This window comes from Photinus pyralis, unplaced genomic scaffold, assembly GCF_008802855.1.
Source record: "Photinus pyralis isolate 1611_PpyrPB1 unplaced genomic scaffold, Ppyr1.3 Ppyr1.4_LG5, whole genome shotgun sequence".
NCBI lineage: Eukaryota > Metazoa > Arthropoda > Insecta > Coleoptera > Lampyridae > Photinus > Photinus pyralis.
Genome location: NW_022170596.1, coordinates 44,836,151 through 44,856,700, shown reverse-complemented (window position 1 = coordinate 44,856,700; position 20,550 = coordinate 44,836,151). Strand labels below are relative to the sequence as shown.

The 20,550-nt window shown below is 36.1% G+C and overlaps 1 protein-coding gene across 1 annotated transcript; it reads left to right on the top strand.

Annotated features, from left to right (window-relative positions):
- Window positions 1–18,911: 18,911 nt before the first annotated feature.
- LOC116172339 lies at window positions 18,912–20,536 on the top strand. Its single transcript, XM_031489539.1, has 2 exons — window positions 18,912–19,641; window positions 19,696–20,536. Exons 1-2 carry the CDS (start codon window positions 19,150–19,152, stop codon window positions 20,389–20,391), a joined length of 1,188 nt encoding a protein of 395 aa, XP_031345399.1. The 5' UTR covers window positions 18,912–19,149; the 3' UTR covers window positions 20,392–20,536.
- Window positions 20,537–20,550: the final 14 nt, after the last annotated feature.

The following is a 20,550-nucleotide window of genomic DNA, read 5'->3' as shown; positions in this document are numbered from 1 at the left end:
GGACGAAAGTATTCAGGCAAATTGGTGAGTATATTGGCCGCAACCGCTTGATCTGGATAAGCAGGTAAAATTGCCCTCATTTTACTACCAATTGTCTTCATTTTCTCTAAGTATTCTGCCATGTCTTTGCAATTTTCAAATCTTGTTGCAAACATTTCTTGATTCAATGAAATAAAACGGTTAGGATTAGTGTCGGAATATAATTTGTTGAGTCGTTCCCACATGTCCTTAGCTTTTTCACAATGTTGAATATCTTTAATTATGTGACTCTCTACACTACTAACTATTGCAGATCTTGCTCGTTTGTCTTTGACATGATCATCAACAGTGCCTAGACAAAGTTCAAATAAATCACGATCCTCTAAGTGGTACCTTAATGTAAATTTCCACTCGTTGAAATTTTTACGACCTGTTAATTTGTCAAACGTGGCTGGAACTGTATTCGGCAGGTGAATTGTTGTTGTCATTGCTGTTACGCCAGCTTCGTTAGTACGTTGTTGCAGGTTATCGTTAGGCATTTTAACGCTTGGACTCCCTTTTAACTACGCCAAAAAAAAATTGGATCTACACGTGTTCTTCAAATTGCACTTGTGACTACTCTCAGCATTTATTCAACTTTTTACTTTTCTCAAACCCTGGGCCCATAACCTATTGGAACAGAGTATTTATCAAGTATAAAAGTTTAATGCTTGTTTAGTCCGATACACTTAACATAAAATATAAGTTACAATACAGCCATTTTGGCTAACATCAACGAACGTACATTTTACAATACGAACATAAGCGACATCTATGATATCTATAACCATAACGTCAATGTTTTAAATCTGGTTATACAAGATGCTTCAACACTAACTTCACACCACTTTTGGGAGCACAAACTTAATGTTTTGTGCCAATCGTTTGTGCTTCGTTAGTGCTTGATTGTGCACGAAAAAGTAACCCAGCACGTCCACCCCTTTTTGAGGTATAGGGTACCCGTTTTCGGTGTCAACTTCACACCAGTTTTGGACGCACTATCGAAATGTTCTGTACCAAATCGTTACTACCTGCATGATGCACGGACCATGTGGCGAAAGAATAGGCGAGCTCCCTGCATGGATCACGATAAGGGACAGGGGCTTTGTACAAACAATTTCCCGAAGGACGTTTGTATCGAAGCCAACATTAACGTTGACGGAAGGTATACAGTAAGCGGTACACCATTGGATAATCGATGGGTAGTTCCCTACAACCCATACGTTACCCGAACATACAACACATACAGGCGCAAGGCAGTATTTATACTGCGAAATCCCTTATCATTATGTCTTGAAAATAAATTGTTTAGTTAGTCGCCATGACGCCAAGGTCAATTCGGCACTATCCTTCCTCGAATGTATTTCGTTTCACCTTCACGACTGTAAAAGGTGCACGGTCGTTTAAAGAACTACGGACTGTGGGTATTATCACGTACAAGATTATCTCTGAAGCAGCTAAGTCGTTATATCTTGTACTACATGATGATGCGGAGTGTGATGAAGTTATAGAGGAAGCGTGTGTTTTTAAAATGCCTAGCGAACTTCGTCTTCTCTTCGCAATACGATTGCTAAATGCGCAAGCAACCAACAAAAACAATCTTTATATAAAATATAAACAGGATTTAATGAAAGATGGAAGACGACGTCGAAGCTTGCGTCAAGAGTAGGGAGGTTTGGAACATGATCCAAAATATGCGTGTCATTCTTCAAGAGATTACTTTCTGTGCTTGGTTACACAGCAAGTAGGATCTGGAGATTGGAATCACAGAATAGAGACTTGATGCTGAATTTGTGAAACTCAATCCACAACTGTTGACGAAAGATATAGTTACGGCTGTATTCGATGAAGACATACATATATAAACTGACTCCTGACTATCTTGCTTTGAGAGCCATTCTTTGCCCAAACAACGCAAACACATTAACGGTAAGCGAAAGAGTAGTAAATATGTTGAATGGCGATTTAAGACATACTATAGCACAAGGTGTGCTTGTCTGTATGTACTAGAAAAACGTCTGTGGTTAAAATTTGAAAAAATATCTCCATAACTTATATGACATTTCACAGTTTGCGCATGCGCACATCAGATTTTTATAATATGCGATATCTTTGTCTTTACTAGAAAAATCTTTGGGTTTAAAATTTAAAACAAAATCAAAAAAATTATTCCTACTACGTTCGCAGATAGGGCACGCAAATTTCCTTTGGAAAATGTTATAACCATTTAAAAAAAACATACGTACGTTTATAACAATCATTCTTAATACCATTGTACACGGGGTCGTTGATAATTGATAATTGATAATAATTACAATTATGCGACCAATATAAATAGGTATTATGCACTGATAAATGAAGGAACGGAATAAATCGAAATGATCAAAGATCGTATACATCACTAGGCAACCAGTTTATTTGTCAAAACTGAAATTAATAAATTCATAAGAATGTGAATGTGTCTATAGTTTTACTAGCTTTGCACTTCCGTTATATGAGCCCGGTGACCGAATGGTATGTCGAAGATTCTTTACTGAACAAAATTGAATTTGCCTATAAAATTTTATCCACTGATAGTGCCATTAAATTGGAATGTGTAAGGCAAGAAGTGCATCTTCAAACACATTGATCTCTATTGCTTCAGGCCTTCAGGTTTAAAGGTTCTTTCTATAAGAAACAACAGCACAAATTGTACGTTTAATGTAATTATTAATGATTCAATGAATGTAAGACTTTCACTGTTGATTTTGAAGTGATTGTTTTTAAAAAGGGGTCGGTAAGAATTTTTACCCAAAATCGTGCTGAAAGCATAATTTTTATGCCCTACTTTCTGCCAGGAAATTGTAGTTTCCATTACAGAGGCAGAGCAGACTACGTTTCCTGCCGCTTGTCACTTTACTGCCCGGCCCTGTCACTTTACCGGCCGCACCGTCAGTTTACCGTCCTATAGAAAAATTGAAATTTTATATTAAAATACGATTTCAGGTAAAATTTAATACAATACACGTCAGTAAAATGACAGTACCCCACTCGTACTTCAATATTTCCTCGCCAGTAATGTGTCATTTTCCTGACTTTTATGTAAATAACTATTAATTGTTGTTCTGTTTTTAGATCGGTAAGTAATTTTGACGTCGTCGTAATTATAGCAACTGGTAAATTCTACGTACTGTCGTGGAAACACCCATGGTAAATAGTCAGAAATGACCGATCGCGCAAAAAAGAAATTTGATGCATTTTGTTAAATTTTAATCGAAGTAGCATAGTTTTCGACGCCATAGAAACAAGAAAATCTGAACGTCAAGAAAATTTGTACGTCAAAAATTTTGCTTTTGATTTCAATTTCTCTTTGCTTATACCATGAGTGGGTCTTAAAATCTTCCATCAGACGTAGAAGAAGTTGCAACCAGCGTGATTTTGGCACTTTTGCCAGAAAATCACGAATTAAATACGAACAAGCTTATGCACGTCTATGCAAGTGGTGCGAAAAGAAAACAAGTTAAAAAGTAATCGTAAACGATTTACATAAAGCGCATTTCCACTTGCATTCATTTCCCATTTGTAAAATGCTACTTCTGTTAAAATCGTAAAAATCCGGTCACAAATATGAAAGATAGCGTTGCACATGGGCAATCCATTTTTGACGTGCTACTTCAATTTCCGTTTATAAGAAGAATTTCATTTCAATGCTTTTCTAAATAAGAATGTTGGAACTGCGCATGCGCAAACCTAAATTTTGAAACTAATGTTAGATTTTCCTTTATTCCAAGCACCTAGGTATGTATCAAATTTCATTTAAATGCTTCCATAAATAAAAAAGTTGACACTGCGCATGCGCAAAACCAAATTTTTAAACTGGCGTTAGATTTCCGTTTATTCCAAGTGCCTATGTATCAAATTTCGTTTAAATTCTTCCATAAATAAAAAAAGTTGGCACTGCGCATGCGCAAAACTAAATTTTGAAATTGGCATTAGATTTTCATTTATTCCAAGTGCCTATGTATCAAATTTCATTCAAATACTTTTATAAACAAAAAAGTTTGCAATTCGGTTTATGAATGGTCGAGATGCGAAAAGGGCACTGAGAATTTTGAATCGATTCGTCTCAACATTGGACATTGCGTATTATATGACTAAAGCTATGCACATATTGAATTTAATGCAATTCAACTAACGGAGATGTAAAAGCGATCGGACATTTCTAAACAAAGTTATCGTTCACACGGACAGATAGAGGGACAGACAGGCAAAGGAACAGACGGACAGACCAACAGATAGACGACAGACAACAATACAAAATTATAAATGATCTCTAGGATCGTTAATAAACGGCAAAAGTGTAAAATTATAGAACATGTAAAAAACGGTTTTTTGTTTTTTTACAATAACTTTTTTAGCAATAAACGCAGAAAAAATTCCTTCCTTGGTGCAAGCCTCGACACCATAACGAACCAAATAGCGAAAAAAGTAGAACAATAGCTCTTAAGATAAAGAACTAGTAGCGTCTCAAAACGAGCGGACGGACGGACGGACGGACGGACAAAGTGGCTACAATAGCGCATTTTTTTGTGGAAATGCGCTAAAAATCCGATATACAACTGAATACCGAACGATCCTGGAGTGAAACTTTTTGACTCGTTAGTCTACGTAACAATAGGGACCTTTCTTATATCCTTAAGACCATGTGTACCAATTTTCAAAGCGATCGCACGTTTATAAACAAGTTATCATGCACACGGACAGACGGACGGACAAAAAAGGATCTGTTTCAAAATCGCTAGGATTAGTTTCAGAAAGGTGTACGTATCATGTGCACGACGTACGATCGCTTTGAAAACTGGTACACGTATTCTTAAGGATATAACTGATATAAGAAAGGTCCTGGTACCTCCTATATAATAATAATAATAATAATAATAATTCACAACCCACTCGTATTCAACCCAAACGCAAAGCCAAAGAAACACTTACACAATAAACTCCATTTAATAAAATTACAGGAATTATTATAATGATTTTTTTTTGTTTTGTTTTGTTTTCCTCTTTCCTGATAGCGTTGGCTATTGTGCCCATCAATAGGTATGTTGGTTAAGTACGAATTACGTGTGTGATTTTTTTTATCTTTTATTTATTTATTTATTTATTTTTTTTTTAAGGACCCTACATAACTTCACCAGACACAGACACTAATCGTTACTTGATTTTAATCCGTGCGATTAGTTAACCAGGCTAGACCTCAGTTCTCACAATAAACACCGACCATAATAATAATAATAATAATACGCTTTTACTCCCCTTAAATTTGTATATAACAATAGAAATATTTTTAAAAAAAGCTAACCTCAGGGAAAGGGACTACATTCAGCGCACAAAACGCTGTTCTTCCATGTAGCCCCCATGTACAAAGTATAACTTGACATTTTTTAAGTAGCATTAAGACTTTTATCTAGTATACTATTTTTAATTTTTAATGTATTTGAGTGACAAGTATTTGAATACTTTTTACTGTATTCGAATACTTTTTATAGTATTCGAATACTTGTGAAAGTATTTGAATACTTTTCAAAGTATCGTATTTAGTATTTATTTGTGCTGGACGTAAAAGTATTTAGTATTCAAATACTTTTGATTTGCCTAAAGTATTTACTACGAGGATTGTTCAATAGAAACACGTTTAGAGGCTGTACAACATTTTGTATTCAACGATTTCAAAAGAAGTCTCCATTAACATTAAGGCATGAATCCCACTGTTGTACTAATCTGTAAATTCCGTGCTGGTAAAATTCTTGACGCTGCTTAGGGAACCGCATTCTCTAACCGCAAACTTTACCTCAGCGTCCGATTTGAACCGCCGTCCTTTTAGTAATTGCTTTATTAATGGGCCAAAAACATGGCAATCGCAAGGTGACAGGTCGGGACTGTAAGGCGGATGTTGTAAGACTTCCCACTTCATGCGACTAGGCAGTTCTTGAATCGGCTGGGCTGCATGTGGTCGGGCATCATGCAGAAGAATGACACCATTTGTGAGCTTCCCGGGACGATTATTCTTGATGCTGACCCGTAAGCGTTTCAGAGTGTCTGTATATCGCATATACAGCTTTCATTCTCGTATAAATTTTCGTTGGCTGACGTCCTTCAGCGGCCAAAAATTGAATAACAGCACGCAAGTTGTCTTTGGATGGATTTTTTACCATGTGGATGCCATTTTCAAACGCAGTCCCAACGCTTAGAAAAGAGCAAACTGCAAATAGTTTGGCAGACGGTCATGGCGGCATAGATCAAACGTTCTATTGAACAATCCTCGTATTTAATATTCAAATATTTTTTGAAAGTATTCTGCCCAGCTCTGCCGACATGGAGCATTATGACCACACTGTCTTTATACAGTCACTGTAGGTAGAGTATCCATGGCTGAAACCCCGCCCACTAAAGAAAATTAGCTCCTGTCCCACCAGTGATTAATTCTAAAACCACTACTTAACATATGATCCCAAATCAAACAATGAAACCCTGCCAATCACCAAGAAACATTTACTCCATTTCCAAACTGACACTTACGATCAAATCCACGTTAACTGAAACGAATTCCGAATTTGCAGTTTTTGACTTGATAAGGAGCCGCCCGACATATAATCGACACTGCAAGAGTGTGGGGCATTTCCTAGGAACTCGAGTTAATCTCGCGCCAAATTGGCGACTGATAATTTGATCACGCCACGAGAACCTTTCATGGCGTATCCTGTCCTTTACCTTACAGAAGTAAAAGGCGCTTAATTCACTCGGAAATAAAAGAAATTTCTAGTAACCAAATTTTGGAGCTGCCGTAAAGAAAATTCGAAGATAAACGCCATTAAGCTGCTCCCGTTACAAGAATAACTTGATTAGAATTCGGCAAAAACCTGAGCACATATTTAGAGAAACGTGAAAAGAATCTGAATAGAATTTGAGATAATTTTGAGGTTAAGATAAATTAAGTAAACAATAAAGACGTCCACGTAAGAGTGATGTGAGGAGAATCAACGATTTGATGGAACTTACAGAAAATTGAATTTAGCTTGAGAGATACTTCAAAGAAAATTAAAGAAAACTTGTAGAAAACATGATATATACCTATTAAAATGGTCTAAAAGGGACGGGAGGAAAAAATACACGGGGGAGAACTTCAGAAGAATCAGAGAAAGCTTAGGAGGAAAAATTGAAAGGAGCTAAAAAAAAGTTTGAAAATTAGACAAATTAGTTAAGGAGAACTGAGGAAAATTTGGGACACGCGAAGAAGGTATCTCTAGAACAAAAGGGATTTAAAAATTTATTACACTTTGGCGGGAATAAAACGTAAAATCTAGTAATCGAAAATGATTCGTCTTTTTAAATACAGTTTTCCTTGAATTTATGAGTCCGTTAATAAGTCGTATCACCACAGTGGCGTGTCGAAATAATGTGTAAATAAAAGGAAACGATTTAGTGACCGTTGAAAATAATTATACATATGCAAATTCTCGTTTTTGTTCAATATCAACATTTTTATAATCCACTTCGATACTCATTCCTCGAATGATGTTAGTACAAGATATTAATTTACAAAATTGTGCAAAATTGCCGTTGTTTTATTACGGTGGTAATTGTTCGCATTATCGTCGTGCTACATCCTTCTCTCTGTGTACTTAACATTTCCTTCGTTTGCATAGCCTAGTCATTAAACCTATTCAATTATGCATTAAGATTTACTTGGCACAGAAAATACAATCTTAATTTCAAAGTTTGCAAAATTAAGTGAGGAGCCTTCCTTCTTATATTTGCTTGTTTTTAATATAAATTTTGTATGATTTACTGTTAGCTTTTACTATGACTACTATGAGTTATCTATTACTATGTTTCGCTAGCCGCCTATATACCATAATGCTAGATATATTATATTTACAGATGTAAGTCTAAACAAGGAGTACATAACGTAAAGAGGAAACATCTTATGGAAATTTAAATTAAACTCTGATGTATAAGAGTGAGTAACTCGCTTTTTAAAAAAACGCATGTCGCAACTAGGCGTTCCCTGATTAACTAGCGCCATCTCAGAACGGGGACGGCATACCAGCACGCTAATAAACGTATGATTTTCTCTCTTTACGTGAAGTCCAAGAAAAGTTCCATTTTCTGGGGTTATAATATAATCTTCGTTCTAAATTCATGAAGGAAGGTTAATTTAAACTGTGCCCCTTCGCCAGTAATGTGGCATTTTCCTGACTTGTCTGTAAATAACTATTAATTCATAAGCAAACCCTCCATATTTGATTGTGAGAGAATTTTTGTAAAGGGAATTTAATCCTATATTATAGCAAACAAATAGCTTCTAAAGAAGTCTCGAATCAGCATATTATATGATGTCATGGAAAGATGTCATGGAAAGAATGAGTAACATCTGCTTTCATTCTTTATAGTCACCGACTAATCCTTTATCGACTTGATGGCGCCTTGACATCGCCCTAGAAAATTTGCTACAATATTTTAACTAAAATGTATACAATTAATCCTTTAGCCCGGCTGTACCGATGTTTTAGAACGCAATAACTATAGTTACACCATGATACGAGCATTAGGATTTAATGCAAATATCAAAGGGTCAAGCTGATAAACTCTAGCTCACGTGTAAAATCGGTATAAAACAGCGAAGTTACATAGATAAATTACAGATTTCTACGCCCTTATCATTCCAAATCAAACAGCTAGCTTCGGTAGAGTCGCGGAATTGGTAATAATTTAGACCTTGTGACAAAGTTTAATTGTTAATGTCGGCCGATTATTATAAACGAAAACGCGGTGGTGTATCTGTTAGATTTCTAATTTGCATTTTGAATTACGAGCTGCGGATGTCTAATAGAAGCGTAATTTAATAATTGCGAAAATTTTAGGTAGAAATCAGGTATAGGTGTATGCAATTTACATGTTTATAATTTCTCATTATACTACACAAAACCTCTTATCTTTCCTGACAGATTTAATGAGAGATAATGGCATTTGGGAAAATCCACTAAGATTACGTAGAAAAGGAAGACACACGGCGCTGTAGGAACTCAGTTTTAGATCCCTATTTCTACCCTATACCATTGTTTAAATACTTTATTTAAACAATGCCTATACAGTGAATTTAAACTTATAATGTCCGTATGCACCGAAAAAGTTTAAGGGCCGATTCTACAATGAAGGTATATGTATACCGAGAATAAGCTATACTTAGAATAAATGTCGACGGTTGCGTTGGTTACCATTGTGTCAACCAATGGCATACGTGTTGCTATGGCAGTTATTCCAGGAATATCTTATTCTCTTTAAAGTGTAATGGGGGTTTACAGTATAGTTGAATTCCGTAGTTCTAATTTAATTTAATAAGCGTGTACCTGAAACCATAAAACATTTTTTTGGACAGTAAAAGTTTATTTAAAAATAGAGGCTGATTAGCAAAAAAATAATGAACATGTGTGGTTTTAAAGGTTTATTCAAAACGATATGATTGTGGCGGGCTCTGTGACGTAATAAGCCCGACCAATCAGCTTCTAGAACCATTCAGATGACATAACGACTTGGCAATATTGCAGGAGAATGGCATTTATAACTTGCGTCATCTGTCACAGGCACTTGTCACTTTCGTGCTAGATGCAGTTAAACATCCCTCTCAAAACGTCAAATGTGACAAACGTCAGACCCTCGCGTAAGGTTGCCAGCTCACTTCTACGTGATTGGTTGTAGGTTTGTGACGTATTTAGTCTGAAGCGTTTCAAATTCGGACTAAAAACACAGCTTTTCAATCATTTATTTTGGGTTTATTTTACTCGCAAATAAAAATTGAGGACACACGGGTCTTTTTATTTTTAATGTACTTTGTGGATCAGAAATAAAAAATGAAGGCGGGATGACCCCATTGTAAAACCGGCCCTTAAACGAGCTTAATATCCATGGTTACGATTATGGGACAATGGTTGAAAAAGATTTTAAGCTAGGCTTAAGCTAAGCTCATCTTTAATTTTTTCGGTGAATACGGCCATTATACGTTCCTTTTTCGTGCCAATTACATAAAGGCGGGTACGCCCCAGTGTTGAAGTACTGTATGAGTACTATCTCAAAATGATAAAAAATCTCCTATCTATTAAGAACCTGGATATTTTGATGTGTTAGCTAGTAAAACGACCTTTTATTATTACTATTATTTAGAACTGGATATCGATAACCAGCCCATTAATATACAACAGTACTATTTAGTACTTCATGGTCCATCTACGCCAACAGTTTTGTGATATACTTGTATTGGTCAGTGCACGGAAAATTTATAATCAGGAGAAAAGCAATAAGCAGTACCATTTAGTACCACTTTAGTACCAATTAAATTCAGTTTCCCGATACCTTTTGGATAGGGATGGAATCGAGCCGAGCCGAGCCGAACATCTTAAAAACTTGGTTCGAAATTATGGTTGCCCAACTTGGCTCGAAAGAAATCAGTTCAGCTCGACTCGAAAGCTCTTTTTGAGAAATATAAATAATTATGTTTTATTTTTGTAACCAAATACCTTACAACATGTTCGGTTATTGTTTAATAAAAGATCGATAAATGATTTACACTTTTACATAACGATTTGTGAATTGTGAGAGTTTTTATGGTATTAGTTCAAACATTTTTGTGTCATTGTTTGATTTTATGCACAAAGTCCACATGGTACCCTTTCAATGCACATAAAGGTGAAACCTTTCATGTTCAAAAAATTACAATTTTTTTAAGAAAACCAACTTTCACATAAAACTCCATATATTGTTTACAGCCGCAAGCCACCTATTAAGTGCACATAAAAGTATATAGTCTCCTCCCGTTTCATAAATGATAATTTTTTTAAAATAAAAACTCAATTTGACATTTCCTCTACTAGGAGTAATCTTTATAGTGTATCGAATATATTTTGTTTTCCTGTTTGACTTTGTTCACAAGATAACCCACCCTTTAAGTACATAAATAGAAGGAAACACTATCTTCTCTGTTTAAAAAATTGCAATTTTTTGAAGCACATCTTTGTGTTGCCGCGGCTGTAGTTTTATGCAATAATGTGAAGCACAAAAGGAAGTGTTGGGTGAGAGAATGGATTCCAAGAAGAGAAAAGTATGGGGCCTACAATAAATTAATTGATGCGCTGATAATCGGAGAATCAATACCAAAATTTAGAAATTTTATTCGTATGTCAGCGGTAGACCTTCAGGAACTGTTATTACAAAATCAAAAAGGAGGGTACTCATTTACGTGCCACAATATAATAAAACTCGCACGTTTGCTCGCCAAAATATCGAAACGAAATGGAAAGTTGGCAAGAACTTGGTGAGCTGCACTTTTGCCTGTTTAGACTGGCAAGAAAAGTGTCGAAAGAATTCTTCCGCGAGTTCTGTCAAATGGACTCGCAATGCTATTTACACTTAAGACAGTAGTGTCCGACAGAAAATTGCGTGTGTTTTCTTTCTAGTCTAAAGGCACCTTTAGCGTCCTCCCATTCTATGCCCTGATCTTGAAGTATTCTTGCTACTTAGGTACCTACATATCCTATGTTGTCGTTATGCTTTCCCTTTTCTTCCTATTTTGAATTCCGGTGTTCCATATGTGTTTCGCAAGCCGACTGTTTTCCATTCGTCCAAGGCGTCTAAATAAGCGTTTTAATTTTTGTCTATCAAAGGTCTCTATCAGAGCATCCACTTCTTTTTTTATCTTCTCACTAGGAATTCCACCAACTCCCCTTACCCTTCGCAAGTACTTCATTGCTGTAGCATGTAGTCTGGTTTTTTGTGATTCGTCCAGCACCCAACTTCGGAATGGGACATTTCATTGTCGCCACTTCATTGCCGCCATTTCTAGACCGCCACTTCCTTGCCGTGCCAACTCTTTGCAGACCCATCTCATTGCCGATCCAACTAATTGCCGACCATATCATTGCCGTGACAACTCATAGCCAGTAAGAATTGGTTATAGAATGAAATTTGAGACGGGTCCTGGTTTAGGTGAAGGCACCTAATCTATTAAAAAAAATTTGAATCCCTCATTTTTGTTTTTTTGTAAAACATTCAGAAAGTATTCATTTTCTTTATTTTCAGAACAGGTAATATGAAAAGCACAATTTATAAAGGGCCGTAGTGTACATCCAGTTCTTCCTATACATAATAATGCCAACTAACTGAGTTCTTCTCCGCCTCAACAATGGTAAAAACTCTTGACTTTTAGTTTTTGTGCCTGGAATACTAACTACCAGCATCGATTCTCCATCGTCTATGTAGTCACGTTCATTTTTAACAATTCCTCTGATCTGCAAGCTGCAACTTCCTCCAATATCCATAATTGCCGCATGAGCATGCAATGTTTTACACAAACTAACCTTTATCAGCAAATGACATCTTAGGAGATGAAAGAAGCGCCTTCAGATGCTTCGTGACTTTCGTCTTCAATATTTTTAGAAGGGTTTACAGGCATGATTTTAGCAAAATAAAAAATTCTTAATTTTTGTTGACAGTTACAAACAAGCGACCGTAACTATAACACCCTAAAAAGCCTACCATACTTTTTCATACTTTTTATTGCATATTAATTTTGAAATGGATTCAGATCGGTCGGTATTGGAAAAATTAGTATAAGTATAACACTGGATTAAACCAGTTTTTGTTCCTGAAAGAATGATTCAAAGCCCGAGGCTTGCTTTTTAATCCCTTGTTACTTAATATACCATTATCCAGTGCGCTTACATACACGGCGATGAACCGGCCGGTGGTGAACCGGGTCAGGCGCTGAAACGGCGGCGCTGAAACGTCCCATTCCGCTAAAACAGGACTGCACAACAGGTCTAAAATTTCATTCTATAACCAATTCTTACTGGCTATGAGTTGGCACGGCAATGATATGGACGGCAATTAGTTGGGTCGGCAATGAGATGGGTGTGCAGAGAGTTGGCTCGGCAATGATGTGGCGGTCTAGAAATGGCGGCAATGAAGTGGCGGCAATGAAATGTCCTAGACCGCCCAACTCTCTCTCTCTCTACCGTTGGTCTGTAAGTAGATTGCATTAACTATTTCTAATTAACTGTTACAGTACTTACCGAAATTGTTTCTTTCTATCGCCTTTGGCATATTCTAGGAATAACAACAAAATTCATCTTGATAACATGGCATTAACATATACCTACTACACCTACTTACAATAGGTAAGTTAAATTATCTTCAATTATAACGTTTGCAGGTTATGTGTATTAGGTGTATTATTTACCCCTTAAACTTGACAGTTGTACGAAAATTCAAATTTTAGCGCGCTTGCGTTTGCGCAATACCTTGGGAGTCAGTATGCAACACATCTGCAAGTCGTATAAAGCGCACAATCCAATTTAACAAAATCCAGTATGGTTAACTGTAGATGGGTGGAAGATTGTGGGTTTGTTTATTAACGCACATATTTAAAATTCAGTATCGGGGCATGTTGACAACCTAACAATATTTTCACCGAATTTGCAATTGTTATACAATTTGATTTATATCAAAAGTTGCAATTTTTTTAATTGAATTCGCTTTAAATTATTACTGTATATCAATTCCTTGGTTAATTTTAATATTATAATAATATGTAATCTAAAATTAGTCGTTTACCCACAATTCGTTATTTTTTAAAAAGTAGGTGTCCAGTAAAAACTGAATAGTTATACCAATTATCATAAGACTTTTAAGTCAGTGACTTTGCAGTGTTAGTAATCATGAAATGTATATTGTACTAACGGTCAAAGTTACACCTTCTTTGTGTTAAAAATCACTTTTCCAAATTTGAATCACAAGCTAACTTGATTTTGTTAAATGGAACTACCAAGTTTTTTTTCATTGCATCAAATGTATTACTCTCACCAGGAAAGATTGCCGGTCACAGCACACCTTGTGTCGATTTACAATCTTTGTTTTTATTAAGATGCGAGCGACTTCTGGATCGTGCTAATGTTGAACAAAAAGTCTTTTCGTTCAACACGGACACGATACTATCCCGGAAGTCGCTAGCACCTTACAAAAAACAGAGATTGTAGGTCGGGATCAAGTGTTCTGTGACCGGCATTCTTTCCTGGCGAGAGTTATAGAATTTGATTTGTCAATTTGGTTCATTAGCATTGTTGATTAGTTAAGTTTATTAGAAAAATGGAATTTGAGAAAAGTAATTTAAACGGTGCTTTTTACTTGTTTACTATAAATATTTAAGTACTTTTTGATGGTCTTCAAAATGTTTCGGTGCACATAAGTAATAAAGGAAATGTGGTTTCACCGCCACGATGGTGATTCACCTCATTTTGCCTAAACGTTAAAGAATTACTAAATCAATAATATCCTGCGAGGTGGATACTTTGAGGGGGTTGAAGTGGTTTCTGAGTCTCTTTTGTTTTGTTTGCAGGGAAATGTTTTTTAATTTGAATTGGTGTTCATAATTTTTAACGGCCTACTAATTACTGAGAGCTTTTGAAAATCGAAAAACACTATAAATTATATTAGAAATTGTTGAATTACATAAAATATGTAAAAGGCAGGTAATTACCGACATGCTTATATCGTTGGAAAGGTAATCAAATCCTACAATTGATCCAATAAAAAAAAATAGTAGTTCTATTAATAAAAATCAAGTTACCTTTGATTGAAATTTTGAACATTGACGCAGTGATTTCATTTAACAGAAAAAAATTTAACATTGACCGTTCGACGAATGTTAGTACATTTCATGCAGTCTTTTAATCGCATTGTTACTTCACATCTACTTTTTCAAAAAATCACCAATAGACGACGGATTTTAGATATCATGCAATACATACAAATTGACCAAGGGATCAAAATTTGCAACAACTATTTTAAAAAAAATGCAACTTTGATATAAATCAAAGTGTATAAGAAGAAGGATGCGTATAGACATCTCTCTCACGCTCAAGAGAACGAATAATGACCTAGCGCTCATACTCATACCGACACTTTATACACCGTGTTGCATCGACAGGCGAGACATAGGAAATCCCATGTAAATTTAAAGGAACTTAATTATTGGCTTCCCTAATTATTTTAGAGGAAAAATCTATTTAGGTTATTTGAAGAGCATTAAAAGACGCATCTAAAGGAATAACTTTCGATGTTTTTGATTAACCCCTTAACGAGATATTGCCAAAAATATTTTGTAATGCTGATACTGGTCGATAACTATTTCCTTGACAATCACATTTAATCATCAACACTTTCTCTTCAGTCGGGTAATTCAGGGCTAATAATGGAAATAAAGCATTAAAGTATGACAACTTTATTTGATAGTCAACTTTTACTTCAATATTGTTCCCTAGCGATAAGAAGGGAGAAATTACAAAATATTTTTGGCAATATCTCGCTAAGGGGTTAATCAAAAACATCGAAAGTTATTCCTTTAGATGCGGATTTTAATACTCTTCAAATAACCTAAATAGATTTTTCCTCTAAAATAATTAGGGAAGCCAATAGTTAACTACCTTCAAATTTACATGAGATTTCCCGCCTGTCGATGCAACACGCTGTATATTGCTGGGGGGGGGGGGGGGTTGGCCCATCCGATTGGTCTGGCCGACGGAAAGTGCCCCTAAAACATTCGTCAAAATCGTGAGGCTGTAAGAAATGTGACCTTTAGCACTGGGCACAGTGACTCAATTAAGAACACTGGTGAACCGGGTATCTCGTTTTTTATTGGACCTTGGTTCCGAATATTGGAGCTAAAATGCTATACTGTGGTATACACTTTTTTGGTGTTTTACAAAATTCTGTGAATAAAGGTGCTACTTAAGGTAAAATCTATATTGAGGACATTTGGTTCTATGTATATGTGTGTGTGAGGGTGTGTGTGTGAGGGTGTGAGGGTGAGAGGGTGTGTGTGTGAGAGGGTGTGTGTGTGTGTGTGTGTGTGTTTAACACAAATTAATTGCGAAACGTTTGGTTATGCTGTTCAATTATGATTATAAATACGCTTGAATTGGTTTCAATTTTAACATTTATTGCTGAAGCACAACGAATATTTCTTACATATGAAAGGAGCAGTTTTTATGGTACATTGTTTCTATACTGCCTTGTCTAAGTTCGTCCCAATATGGCAGATGAGCGGACATTAAAATAAGTTGTCGCCATTGTCCTAATACATACAGTCACTGTAACACTGAGTACCTACTGATTGGCCATCGGCCCTAGCTAGTCGGTACGCATACACTCAACGTACATACATACAGTTGGTTTGTGAGAAAATAAGTAACTTCTGGGGGCCCTGGAATCTTGGACCATTAAGATCGTTGATATTAGTCAGCTAATCGTGTAATCACTAGAAAAGCCATTACCAAAAAGGGATTCTCTCTTTTAAGTTGATAAGTAAATTTTCACTTTGTATTTCGCCATCAGTAAAGCAATTCACAAAATTTAAACATAATAGATATTGTGTCAAGTGTTTTATTCTATTGATGAGGTTAAGATAACCGAAAATTTTTCTTAAATTTATATAATGTCAGAGACCATTACACCCAACAGCTTTCGCTTCCTCATCACATTTTCGACATGATTAATTTCCCTTATGATAATAATATAGCGAGAGGTTAAAGACGATTTTGAATACAAGAATTTTATTTATGCCGTTGCTGACGCCTTTGAATGGTTACTCTTTCAGATCGAGACTCGAGTCCCTTCCTTTCACCAATCGGATTATCCTCATCCTGATCCTTATAAAAGCAGGACATCAAAATTAGTTGGGCAAAACTGAAGATTTCACTTCCAGTTTGCATGTTGCTTCCCATTTAAAAAAGTGAAAACTATGCAGCTACAGCAGCACCATTTATGCCTATCGCCCCTATTTCAGCAGAACATAGTGAACGATCAACTCCCTCCTCAAATCCAATAAATCTGACTATTTGCAGCAATGTGTTCTGATTTTTATAGAAGAATATAACGTATCGAATACTTCCCCTGGATAATGTACAAATAAGCTTGTTTAGCAACAGTCCAGTAAAGTAGGAACAGGACCTTAAAGTGATCTGGGCGAGGATCTGGGGAACGCTGGTATTCGTTTTAAAACCTTAAGATAGTCTAAGCTTTCTTGTACCCCTCCAGGGGCTGAACATAACTGTTGGTACCTCAAAAACTTGGAAATTTTCGGACTTTCTTCAGTTTTTCGCTCCTAAAGCGCCTTACTCAGAGACAAATTAAAGAGCATTAAACAAACAAAACTATAAAACTGAACCAATTTATAAGGTACCTAAACACTGGACGGCCGAAGGGCGGCCATTTTTTCCATATTGACGAACATGTACGACTTTCTGTCGTCTGTCACGTATAAAGATAGTGTTGACATATGCTCCATGTCGGCCATGTTTTTTCGAATTTATCATTGAGCTGATTGGTTTAACCGAATTAGTAGATTTTGCTATGGTTACAATAATATACCTAATGCTGTCACCGTACGCTTGTCCAATATTCACGAATTTTTAATTTTTTTATTGCCTTTATTTTATAGTGGGCGGAGTGTTAGCTAATAACTACCCTTCTCACTCAACCCACTATACAATCCATAGATATATAAATACAATACAATCACAAACAACCATGCCTTATCTGGGATTCGAACCCACGACCCTTGTAGCCAAAGTTACAGCTAAGAAACGTAAACTCACCTGAGCTACGCAGGTCGGCTTCGAACTCCTATCCGCGATTCGCGTTGGTTTTATAGTAGATAATGTATTAAGGGATATAAAACAAGAGTATAATTCCCTGAGAGAACAGTAATACTCCGAGCGACGTAGTCGCGAGGTATTGCGTTCCCCGAGGGGAATTATACTCTGTTTTATCCCGTGGTACCTACATTCTACGTTTTATTTTTTATTGATAATAGTAGAATTGCTGTTGAAAAGTAAATTAATTTGCAAATAAAAATTTCACATCTGATTCTCGTTGTTGCATATGGGGTTGGCTGCGACTGCCATGGTTACCTAGTTACGTATATAAACAACAAAAAATGCTGCGTCCGTAATTTTGAAAGCAATTTTTGTGTCGTTTGGCTTTGTTCAAGAAAGGAAAATGTTGGATGGGAATGAAGATGATGATGTTCCCATGGAGGGAATAAAAGAAGCTGAAGATGCTCTTAAGGGGTTAGTGCCGGCGACCTCAAAACATTATATGAAAACGAATACTCCATGTTTTGTAAATGGCGATCGGAAAAATCCTTGAAGATTGTGAAGGAAAAAATTCTTTTGGCGTATTTTAGTGAACGATCTAAGCAGGGAAAACCGTCTTGTTTGTGGACCTACTACTCCATGCTTAGATCCATGCTACGTGTGCCGGTGTGCGAGAGAAGGTATTATTTATACACATTATTATCTATTAGAATTTGAACAATACTAAGACGTTCCTTTGAATTATAGTTATGGGCAATTGAAAGCGTTTTTAAAAAATAAGAATCAGGGTTTTAAGCCCAAGAAGTCTAAAATTCGCCATTCACTGTCTAAAGGAAATCTGAAAAGTACCTAGATGTATTTCAAAATGTTGTTTTACACACAATTGCTACGACAATGGATCTGTATCACAATCTACAAAATGAATGAAGTTAAGTATCGTGAAAGAAGACCATTTTAAGAAATATAACATGGTTACCGTCTATGAAATGTCATTCTCGTTCCTTCTGTAGGTTTTGACTGTTATATTACCCGATTGACAGCTAACCTTTGTGTTTCACTTTACCGTAATTGTCAATTAATTGTCAAAGTCCTATTGTTCTGACAGAGGAGATTAGATTTTATAACTCCCGTTGTTATGACAGCGGGGTTTATGTGGCTATAGACTAATATTTTAACCACCATGTAAATTATCAATAAAAAATAAATAGCTATTAATGTATCAAGGGAATTAAGATGCGGTGAATACCCGCGAGAAACATGTAATTCTCGAGGCCGTAGGCCGAGAGAATTAGTTTCTCAAGGGAATTTGCCGCAATTTAATTCACGTGATGCATTCATAGTTTTATTTCATACTGGTTTTAAATATTGAAACGAATAGGAAAAGAATAAAATGATAAAATGATGAATAAAATTTTCGAATAGTGGGTGTTGCATCGTTGTCTTGGTGATGTATTTGTTTGACGTTAAAATAAATACGTTAATTGAGTTTACCTATTCTTCGAATTTCCGAGTTTACGATTTGGAAGATCCCATGGAATTTGAGGAAAACTTTTCTGAGGATGTTCTCAGTGAAATTGCGCAGGCTGAAGAGTGTTTGGTTCCCATAAAATCTAAAAAGGCATATAAGAAGGAATTTGACCGGTTTTGCACGTGGCGACGAGAAAAAAATGTAACAGGAGCTTCTGAAAAAGCTCTTCTTGCCTATTTTTCGGAACGATCCAAGATATGTAAACCATCCTGCCTGTGGACGTATTATTCTATGGTGAGAGCGATGCTGCGTTTGCATGAAAAGATTGACATTTCTAAGTATGGTATCTTGATTTCGTTTTTAAAAGCGAAAAATGTAGGATATAAACCAAAGAAGTCACAGGTGTTGAGTCGAGAACAAGTAATCGAATTCCTCCAGCGCGCCCCCGATGAAAAATATTTATTCGTGAAGGTGAGTGCAATCAAAAATATTTCCACGTTTTTTGGTTGATTTAACCGTTTTTAGGTGGTAACTGTATTGGGAATAGCTGGTTGTTGTCGGACATGCGAGCTAGTAAATTTAATGGTTGGTGATGTTGAGGATAGAGGAACTGTTTTCGTCGTAAATTTGGTGGATACAAAAACTCACAAAGATCGTTATTTTACTGTTATTGATGAGACTGCGGTGGATTGTCTTGGTATTCTTAGAGCTTACATCAAATTGCGCCCTCCCAACGTTCCACACAACAGATTCTTTTTGAATTATCGCAATGAAAGGTGCACTACGCAACCAGTGGGGAAGAACTCATTTTCAAAATTACCCTGTGAAATTGCCAAATTTTTGAAGTTGTCGAATCCCTCTGGTTACACGGGGCATTGCTATAGAAGAACTTCTGCTACTTCGTTAATTGAAGGAGGGGGCGATTTGTGCAGTCTTCAAATGCATGGGGATTGGAAGTCTTCAAAGGTTGCTCAAAGTTACGTTGATCAATCGATGCCGCGAAAAATGGATGTTCAAAAGAGGATTTTTTCAACAGTTACAGAAAAAGCTTCCACTTCGGTTACGACTGATATAGGTTGTATGGTAACTGGTAGCAGCCAACATCTTTCTTCTGTTTTCGCGAACTGCACGTTTAATCATTGCAAATTTGATATGGGTGGAAATTGCAACGATCTTAATGCTAGTGTCGATGTAACGAAGTGTGATAACATTGAAAATTAACGTGATCTAGTTAAGATTATGTCAACCCCGCCATGAGGGAATTAAGTAGCCTCGAATTCCCGTTGCCAATGACAGCGGGAATTCAGACGTTGTTTATTTTGTTTAAAACAAAAATGTTATGTAGTAGTTAAGATACCAGTATGAAATAAAAGCTATTAA

Excerpts from the sequence above, each read along its gene's own strand:
- LOC116172339 (XM_031489539.1), top strand. The coding sequence starts at position 19,150 with ATGTATTTGTTTGACGTTAAAATAAATACGTTAATTGAGTTTACCTAT. Across the intron at positions 19,642-19,695 it reads AAAAATATTTATTCGTGAAG|GTGGTAACTGTATTGGGAAT; the intron begins GTGAGTGCAATC and ends AACCGTTTTTAG.